Genomic DNA, 10,193 nt, shown 5'->3' on the forward strand with positions numbered 1-10,193 from the left:
ACCGGATTTCTCCACCACCACCGACACCACGCCGTCGTGCTATCGGATTCAAGAGGAGCTACTACTTCCGCTGCCCGCTGGAACGGGGAGGTGGACGTCGTCTTCATCAACAACCGAACGTGTGACCGAGTACGGAGGTGCTGCCCGTTCGTGGCGCCGGAAGCGATCGTGATCAAGATCTTCTACGCGTTTTTGCAAGCGGCAAGTGAACGTCTACCGCAGCAACAAGAGCCTCATCTTGTAGGCTTTGGAATCTCTTCAAGGGTGAGACTCGATACCCCCTCGTTGCTACCGTCTTCTAGATTGCATCTTGGCTTGGATTGCGTGTTCGCGGTAGGAAATTTTTTGTTTTCTATGCAACGTTATCCTACAGACTCTACACTGTCTCCTTGTTGCTCAAACACTTTTACCAGAAAATATCTAGACCTTAGAGAGATCAATCATGCAATCCAAATTTCAACAAGCTCTACAGTAGTTCTCCACTAATAGGTTTAAACTACATGATGCAAAAGCTTAAACATGATCTATGAGAGCTCAAAACAATTGCCAAGTATCAAATTATTCAAGACAATATACCATTTACCACATGAAGCATTTTCTGTTTCCAACCAAATAGCAATCAACGAAGCGGTTTTCAACTCCGCCATGAACATTAAAGATAGATCTAAGAACACCAGTGTTTATATGAAAAAACGGAGCGTGTCTTTCTCCAACACAATGAATGCTAGGATCTGATTTTATTCAAACAAAAACAAAAACAAAAACAAACAGACGCTCCAAGTAAAGCACATAAGATGTGACGGAATAAAAATATAGTTTCACTAGAGGTGACCTGATAAGTTGTCGATGAAGAAGGGGATGCCTTGGGCATCCCCAAGATTAGATGCTTGAGTCTTCTTGAAATATGCAGGGATGAACCACGGGGGCATTCCCAAGCTTAGACTTTTCACTCTTCTTGTTCATAGTATATCATCCTCCTCTCTTGACCCTTGAAAACTTCCTCCACACCAAACTTAAAACAAACTCATTAGAGGGTCAGTGCATAATCAAAAATTCACATGTTCAGAGGGGACACAATCATTCTTAACACTTCTGGACATTACCCAAAGCTATTGAAAGTTAATGGAACAAAGAAATCCACTCAACACAGTAAAAGAGGCAATGCGAAATAAAAGGCAGAATCTGGCAAAACAGAACAGTCCGTAAAGACTAATTTTTTAGAGGCACTTAACATGCTCAGATGAAAAAGTTCAAAACTAGTGAAAGTTGCGTACATATCTGAGGATCACGCATGAAAATTGGCAGATTTTTTTGATTCATCTACAGAGAGATCTACTCAAATTCGTGATAGGTAGAAATCTGTTTCTGCGCAGCAATCCAAATCTAGTATCAACTTTATTATTAGAGACTTTACTTGGCACAACAATATGATAAGGAGAGGTTGCTACAGTAGTAACAACTTCCAAGACTCAACAAAACAGTAGTAAAAACATACATGGGTTATCTCCCAAGAAGTGTTTTTCTTTAACGCCTTTCAGCTAGGCGCAGAAAGTGCAAATCAAGTATTATCAAGAGAAGAAGCATCAACATCATAATTTGTTCTAATAATAGAATCAAAAGGCAACTTCATTCTCTTCCTAGGGAAGTGTTCCATACCTTTCTTGAGAGGGAATTGATACTCAATATTTCCTTCCTTCATATCAATAATAGCACCAACAGTTCGAAGAAAGGGTCTTCCCAAAATAATAGGACAAGATGCATTGCATTCGATATCCAAGACAACAAAATCAACGGGGACAAGGTTATTGTTAACCGTAATGTGAACATTATCAATCCTCCCCAAAGGTTTCTTTATAGAATGATCAGCAAGATTAACATCCAAATAACAATTTTTCAATGGTGGCAAGTCAAGCATATCATAGAGTTTCTTAGGCATAACAGAAATACTTGCACCAAGATCACATAAAGCATTAAAATCAAAATCATTAACTTTCATCTTAATGATGGGCTCCCAACCATCTTCCAACTTCCTAGGAATAGAAGATTCAAGTTTTAATTTCTCTTCCCTAGCTTTAATGAGAGCATTTGTAATATGTTTTGTAAAGACTAAATTTATAGCACTAGCATTAGGACTTATAGCAAGTTTTTGTAAGAACTTAATAACTTCAGAGATATGACAACTATCAAAATCTAAACCATTATGATCTACAGCATTCTGAAAAATTTCAGCACTTTTATCACAAACAGTTTCAACAGTTTCAGGCAGTTTTGCACGCTTTGTACTAGGAGTAGAAACATTGCCAACACCAATTATTTTACCATTGATAGTAGGAGGTTTAGCAACATGTGAAGCATTAACATTACTAGTGGTGGTAATAGACTAATAGTCCAAACTTTAGCTACATTATTCTCTTTAGCAAGTTTTTCTTCTTTTTCTTCTCTTTCCCACCTAGCATGCAATTCAGCCATCAGTCTAATATTGTCATTAATTCGAACTTGTATGGCGTTTGCTGTAGCAAATTACTTAATATCTTTATCTTCATTAGGCATAACTTTCAATTTTAAAAGATCAACATCAGCAGCAAGACTATCAACCTTAGAAGCAAGAATATCAATTTTACCAAACTTTTCTTCAACAGATTTATTAAAAGCAGATTGTGTACCAATAAATTCTTTAAGCATGGCTTCAAGACCAGAGGGTGCACTCCTACTATTGTTGTAAGAATTACCATTATTGGAAGGATATGGCTTATAGTTGTTACCAAAATTATTCCTATAAGCATTGTTGTTGAAATTATTATTTTTAATGAAGTTCACATCAACATGCTCTTCTTGAGCAACCAATGAAGCTAAAGGAACATTATTAGGATCAACATTAGATCTACCATTAACAAGCATATACATAATAACATCAATCTTATCACTCAAGGAGGAGGTTTCTTCAACATAATTTACCTTCTTACCTTGCGGAGTCCTTTCGGTGTGCCATTCAGAGTAGTTGATCATCATATCATCAAAAAGCTTTGTTGTAGCACCCAAAGTGATGGACATAAAAGTACCTCCCGCAGCTGAATCCAATAGGTTCCTCGAAGAAAAATTCAGTCCTGCATAAAAGGTTTGAATGATCATCCAAGTAGTTAGTCCATGGGTAGGGCAATTCTTTACCAAAGATTTCATTCTTTCCCATACTTGAGCAACATGTTCATTGTCCAATTGCTTAAAATTCATAATGCTACTTCTCAAAGATATAATTTTAGCAGGAGGATAATATCTACCAATGAAAGCATCTTTACATTTAGTCCATGAATCAATACTATTCTTAGGCAAAGATAGCAACCAATCTTTAGCTCTTCCTCTTAAGGAGAAAGGAAACAGTTTCAGTTTTATAATATCCCCATCTACATCCTTATACTTTTGCATTTCACAAAGTTCAAAAAAATTATTAAGATGGGCAGCAGCATCATCAGTACTAACACCAGAAAATTGCTCTCTCATAACAAGATTTAGTAAAGCAGGTTTAATTTCATAAAATTTTGCTGTAGTGGCATGTGGAGCAATAGGAGTGCATATAAAATCATTATTATTGGTGCTAGTGAAGTCACACAACTTAGTGTTTTCAGGAGTATTCATTTAAACAGTAATAAAGACAAGTAAAGCAAACTAAATAAAGTAAAGTAAAACAAGTAACTATTTTTTTGTGTCTTTGATATAAGAAGCAAACGAGACAGAAAATAAAATAAAACAACTAACTAATTTTTTTGTGTTTTTGATATAAGAAAACAAACAAAACAGAAAGTAAAGCAAGACAATAAACAAAGTAAAGAGATTGGATGTGAGAGACTTCCTTTGCAGCGTGTCTTGATCTCTCCGGCAACGGCGCTAGAAAAATTGCTTGATGGCGCGTGAAGCACACGTCTGTTGGGAACCCCAAGAGGAAGGTGTGATGCGTACAACAGCAAGTTTTCCCTCAGTAAGAAACCAAGGTTATCGAACCAGTAGGAGATGAAGGCCACGTGAAGGTTGTTGGTGGAGGAGTGTAGTGCGACGCAACATCAGGGATTCCGGCACCAACGTGGAACCTGCACAACACAATCACAATACTTTGCCCCAACTTAACAGTGATGTTGTGAATCTCACCGGCTTGCTGAAAACAAAGGATTAAACGTATGGTGTGGAGAATGATGTTTGGTTTGTAGAAAACAACAGAGAACATAGATTGCAGTAGATTGTATTTCAGATGTAAAAGAATGGACCGGGGTCCACAGTTCACTAGTGGTGTCTCTCCAATAAGATAAATGGCATGTTGGGTGAACAAATTACAGTTGGGCAATTGACAAATAGAGATGCACATACATATATCATGATGACTACTATGTGATTTAATCAGGGCATTACGACAAAGAACATAGACCGCCATCCAGCATGCATCTATGACTAAAAAGTCCACCTTCAGGTTAGCATCCGCACCCCTTCCAGTATTAAGTTGCAAACAACAGACAATTGCATTAAGTATGGTGCGTAATGTAATCAACACAAACATCCTTAGAGAAAGCATTGATGTTTTATCCCTAGTGGCAACAGTACATCCACAACCTTAGAACTTTCTGTCACTGTCCCAAATTCAATGGAGGCATGAACCCACCATCGAGCATAAATACTCCCTCTTGGAGTCACAAGTATCAACTTGGCCAGAGCCTCTACTAGCAACGGAGAGCATGCAAAAACATAAACAACACATATATGATAGATTGATAATCAACTTGACATAGTATTCAATATGGTGGATCGCTATATATAGAACTCTACTTAGATTGATGCCGATCTTTTCTTTTGCAGATGTGAATTCTGGAAATATGATGGATCGCGAGCTATTGAAGTTTGGGCGTAGTATGATATGTTTGATAATGTCCTGATTGCTACAGCTACTACATATGGTGAAGCACAGGTTAAGACATCTTTTCTTTAGTGCACAATGGTACTTTCCTTTTTTCAACCGGAAATTTAATTTAGCTCCTGGATGCATATGCTCCCTCAAATTAGAATATATGTACTTTCATAGTCTAACGATCTCTTACTTGCTATGTGTAGTATGATCATGTTGATGACTGTTGTGACATTTTTATGGTTTAATGTTATTTTATATTAAACAACTAAATGTTTTAATTTTTTGTGACTTCATGTTATGTCCAACTTTAATAGATCAATTTATTATTTGCATATCTAGGTTTAAATTTATTCGTTCGTAGCAACGCACAGGCATTTGTGTTATACACATAATACCAAAAGCAATTTAGTTGACAACACTTGACAAAAACATATTCTCAAGTATAGAATTTAGGTGATTGAGATTTATGGATAGTGTTAGACACCTAAATATTACATTCTAGAACATTTTGATGGTAGTTGCATTTCAGTAAAATAATATTCAATAAAAATCAGTCCACCACAACGCGCGGGCATTTTTGCTAGTATAGATAAAGTATAATATAATATAAATATAAATATTACTAGGTATAGATAGATAGAGATAGAAAAACTTCACGTATGTATCTGGACTTGGATTTAGCGAGAAACAAAGTCGATCACGACTTAGCACGGGCCTAGATAAAAACCGAAAAACTGGTTCAACTCAACCACGCAGGCACTCACGCTTGCTCCCTTTCCCCTCACCTCGTCTCACGCGGAAAAGAAAACCTAATCCCTATTTTGCTCCCCACTTCCCCATGCCCTCCTCAATCCCTCGCCGCCGCCGCTGCCGCCGCCACCGCTACCACGAAAACCTCTACCCTCCGTGTCCCTTCTTGGTTCACCAGATGGTACACTTCGATTTTCCCAGAGCCGACGAGCGACAGATCTGCTCCATCCAATGTTGCGGGGAAGGCAAATTGATCGTTTCCCCTCCGAGCGGAAGCAGCCGCGACCGACTCGCCGCACTAAGATCCTACCCCGGGCCAGTGATTGTTGTCTTCGTAGATAGGGATGGGAAGTACCTCACGGATTATGGTTCTGTAGGCATTCATCTCCGGCACATGCACAGACTCTTGCTACAAGTCGTGAAACGGTATGCCCCTCTCGATCCGTTTCTGTTTCTCATCTAGTGGAAATCAAATTTCTCTGTGTGGGGATTGATTACTCCTAGTCGTGGGGTTGGGAAAGGAATGTTAGTTACTCATATATTTCTGTCGGATTCATGTCGCAGATGATTTCTCATCTTTGTACTTCTAAAAGAGAAAAACTTTTATAATAATCTCCTATAATTCAGATGATAATCGTTTGTATGCTCATCAGTCTTGCTTGTTCCAATTCAGACTTGAGGGGGATGCAAAACCTCTGCAACAATCGGATGTTGCCGACACTACAAGATTGGATGAATTGTCCATAACTGCCACTTCCTCATCCTCCTATAAGCAGGACACCATTTGGCTTCGGCCAGAGTCTACATGGGGACTTGATTTCTACACCAGAGTTGATCACGCGGGATCTTTCCACACATATCCTAATGTGGGTGGGCCATCTCACAACCTAGACCAAGTCTCTGAGGCCATCGATCGCTATCTCTTCCGCCATCTGGATCCAAAAATGTAAAGTTACTCAACTTTGATCTAGATTATCATTGGTTTACTTCTCCGTTTTGTGTTCAAATGCTTTTATGATGCTTCCATGATTTAGGCCATGGATGATAATAACAATTTTTACATTATGAGTCATGGGAAAACAGATGGCCCCAAGTTCCGAGTATAGAAAACCTTTCAAGTTGATAGAAAAGAAAATACTAGCCTACATTTATTTTAAAATTCCTGTCATGGGACCATGCAAATATTTTGTACCTTTATCTGTTAGTATTTTTTTTTTCAAATACTGCACAATCATAAGAAAGATGAAACTCAACGAAACGTGTAGATACGTGATGCGAAGAACTTTGTATTCTAGGTTTTATCTGTATTTAATTTGTACAGCAGGCTCGATTTTTAGCAAGGCACACCCACACAACAGTCTCCTCATGTCTTCACAACGGTCAATAGCCAGAATAGTGTCACAGACACAGCTAATTAGGTTCCGAAAATGGAAGATGGATGCCTTGTTAAAAGGAGGCAGTGAACTTCTAGGCATGTGAGCCATTCATCTTTATATGTTTTTGCTCTTTACTACGTGACCAAGCACAGTCACATCAGCGGGTTGGCTCATCTTATTCTCGCCCCTCTGTTGTGTTTTTTCCTCAGTGGAGCTGTGCACAAATTTCAGTATTAAACTTTTCCCGTCCTAATTTAATTTGTATTGTGTTCCTTTTTGATATAGATATATTCCTGCATCGCCAATCTGTTTGTAAAACATGACATCTTCACTTATGCCTGTCCTATGCAACTTAGCTACCGTGAACTAGCCCCTCTGTTCACTATAACCGTTCTTAGACCACTGCTAGTGAAGACCAAAAACTGTTTACGGAGGTGAAAGTAAACCATGCTACGCTTTGATCAAGGCATTAAGCGAGACTAATGATCTCACCAAAACATCATGATATACCCACATGGACAGATATATAGAAACAGAGTTCCCCAAGGTTGGGGACAACGGCGATGCAGAGCGAGTACATTAGATTTAATTGGTGCTGTTTAGTCCTATTCAACAACCTTCTGGCCAAACTAATTCACTCCCACCCTATGTCTTGCTGATAGCATGTCAGACTGAGCAAGTTAAGTACAGTCTGCTTACCATATTGATTTGTCTAATCTAAACTAGGCACAGGGAGCAGGATTTGGTTTCTCAAGAGAATAAGTGCACACTGGAGATGGCTATATGGCGACACATTCACTGGCCTGATGGCACAAGGAAGAGTCATTTGAGAACACTGCCACTTGATGAAAGACGATGTTCGATGCTCCAGCTGGTTAAAGCTTTGATGGACAAGTACAATGATGATCACAATCTTTCTGGGGTTTGCTCTTTTTCCCTCCCTCCTGCCCTCAGCCGTCCTGCTGCCTACCTGGGCCGCACTGGGTTTTACCATCTTTTACCATTCATCTAGCAATCCATTGCTGATCAGGTCCATTCTTCTTATTGTAGGATCTTGCATATGAGCTTACATGTGTTGGGCGCTACCGGTATTTTCATGATGCTGATATTAAGGGGATTTACTATCATATCAACTTCACAGCAAATACAAAAGGAGCTGATGACTCTGGCCTTGACAATCTATTATTTTTTGCTGAACTTGTGGAAAGAGGGCGTAATGAGTTGGTCGTCAGCTGTATCTGCAGGGTTAATCCTTCAGAAGGTATTCTATACACTTATCCTAACTTTGGTGAGTTTTGTGATGTATTCTCCGGCTCAAACATATGATTCCTACATCAACTGATTTGTTTGCCCCTTTGTGTTACGTAATTCATCATGCTTGATGTGTGGCCTGAAATGTCTAATCTACTGATACATCCGACTGCCTGGCGTAATGGCCGTAGCAACATTAGGAGCAGTCAAATACTCTCTCCAGTACACAAAAAAAATGTTACATTTGAACACCACCAGTATGTTCTAAACATTTAGATTGAGAACTTCAAAATCATATGCACAGATTTGTCTCAGGAAGTAATTCCATAGTATTATATCATTTGTTGGTCGTTATACATACTTATTTTGCAACTTTGGCACCTCCTCCAAGCTAGCTGCCCCTGTTGGTGGAGCCTTGTGGTGGCTATATAGGCTCCACATGATGCTTAAACTTTACACATTTGTAATATCTCAAACTGGTTTGTGCACAGCCTTGTGTAATGACCGCATGCTTGTGTTTTATTACCTTCGACTATTATTATCCGTGTGTGTGCCTATGTTTCATTGCACTTAATTTTTCAGCAAGAGGTTGCTATGCTTGTTTGAGTGATGTCTATCACCCCAAGGCTGATTCGTACAGTGGTGGTCGCTTTGAAGATTGTCGCTCGAGGGGCATGTTTTGTTGTGATGGACCAGAGGAAAATTTGGGATATACTCCTTCTGATGTAAGTAGGATGATTTCCTGGCAAGTAGTACTTGACATTTATTGTGCTGCTTCATTCATTGTTGACTGCTGCTTGTCTTCACAGCTGGAAGCTGAGGAGATGTCGGCAAGAAGTATGTACGAGGTAATGTAATGACACATCTTGTTTGGTATTAGTAACATCTATAGTAGGGGAGTGATGTTTTGGCACATGGGAGCATATGCTCCCTTTATTTTGAAATGCATCTTAGATATGTATTTTAAAATGTTAAAATATTGAAACAAAAAGAAACGCACATACATCTTCACGTGGTACACGCTTACAAAGTCGTTTTTATGTCAAATTAACTTGTAGTGTGACGTGTGTAAAAAAGACAAAATTTGGTGCTAAAAGTAAGACTTTTCACTCGATTCCTTTAATCTTCTTTACATAGACTATAAAACTTATCGTGGTTTTTTTTGCGAAACTTGATGAACACACATATTGTAAAGATTCATGTAGAATTTTTTGTCAAAATTTTTCGAAACTTTGAATTATGTTTTTTTTTTCCGTAGAGGGAGCATTTGCTCCACTATAGTAGTATGATGTTTGATTTGATTATTCATTGTTTCTGTATTTATTTCACTTAGGGTCTTGATCCTTCATGTTTTCTGGTGAGACAAAATGAAGTAAGGTGCTAGAGTGGAGTCTTAAGAACGGTACTACAATGGAAGTGGCAGGAGTCAGTCCCTTGCATTTATCGCAAGCTGTGACAGAGTTGGCAAGTTATTATAGACATGATTTGCAGAGGACGGACGAATAGCGCCCGGGCTGGTTTGCTCCCGGTGAATGAGTGGATGTGTTTGATTCAAGTGTAATAAATGCCGATTTTCAGCTGCGTTATAGAAATTCGGCAATGGATTCAAATACAGTATAAACGGTCCGTATGCTATTGAATGCAAATTGTTGGCAGATGTATCACATTAAAATTTGGAGAGTTGTTGGCATAACCTGATATCTACCATTTCAGAATGCCACAGTGCAAAACCTGTACCAGATATTCTCTCGTGCAATTAAGCTGACTTTAGCCCACGATGGACTAGAAAAGATGGTCGGTAATGCTTGACAGACTAAAATAGAAAGCTCGCTTAATTTTAATAGCACAAAATTTTGACCACTGGAAAAAGATTAGCAAGTCTCTCAGATCCAAATTACGTGTCACATATTTAATAAACCTAAGCCAGTTTT

The 10,193-nt window shown here is 38.7% G+C and overlaps 1 protein-coding gene across 2 annotated transcripts; it reads left to right on the forward strand.

The window, feature by feature from the left end:
• The first annotated feature begins 5,620 nt into the window (after window positions 1–5,620).
• LOC127346631 (uncharacterized) lies at window positions 5,621–9,934 on the forward strand. Of its 2 annotated transcripts, none has more exons than XM_051372918.2 (7): window positions 5,621–6,061; window positions 6,309–6,581; window positions 7,744–7,933; window positions 8,062–8,272; window positions 8,845–8,987; window positions 9,072–9,110; window positions 9,596–9,934. In XM_051372918.2, the coding sequence occupies exons 1-7, from the start codon at window positions 5,724–5,726 to the stop codon at window positions 9,644–9,646; spliced, it is 1,245 nt and encodes a 414-aa protein (XP_051228878.1). In that variant the 5' UTR covers window positions 5,621–5,723; the 3' UTR covers window positions 9,647–9,934. The 2 variants fall into 2 exon arrangements, with proteins under 2 accessions (XP_051228878.1, XP_051228874.1); XM_051372914.2 differs by having other exon boundaries at window positions 5,622–6,061; window positions 7,738–7,933.
• The last annotated feature ends 259 nt before the right edge of the window (window positions 9,935–10,193 follow it).

This window comes from Lolium perenne, chromosome 1, assembly GCF_019359855.2.
Source record: "Lolium perenne isolate Kyuss_39 chromosome 1, Kyuss_2.0, whole genome shotgun sequence".
Lineage (NCBI taxonomy): Eukaryota > Viridiplantae > Streptophyta > Magnoliopsida > Poales > Poaceae > Lolium > Lolium perenne.

Bases quoted from the DNA above. Each gene is read 5' to 3' on its own strand.
- LOC127346631 (XM_051372914.2), top strand. From the start codon at position 5,724: ATGCCCTCCTCAATCCCTCGCCGCCGCCGCTGCCGCCGCCACCGCTAC. The intron at 8,988-9,071 runs GTAAGTAGGATG...TTGTCTTCACAG, and splicing joins TGGGATATACTCCTTCTGAT to CTGGAAGCTGAGGAGATGTC. The intron at 9,111-9,595 runs GTAATGTAATGA...TATTTCACTTAG, and splicing joins CGGCAAGAAGTATGTACGAG to GGTCTTGATCCTTCATGTTT.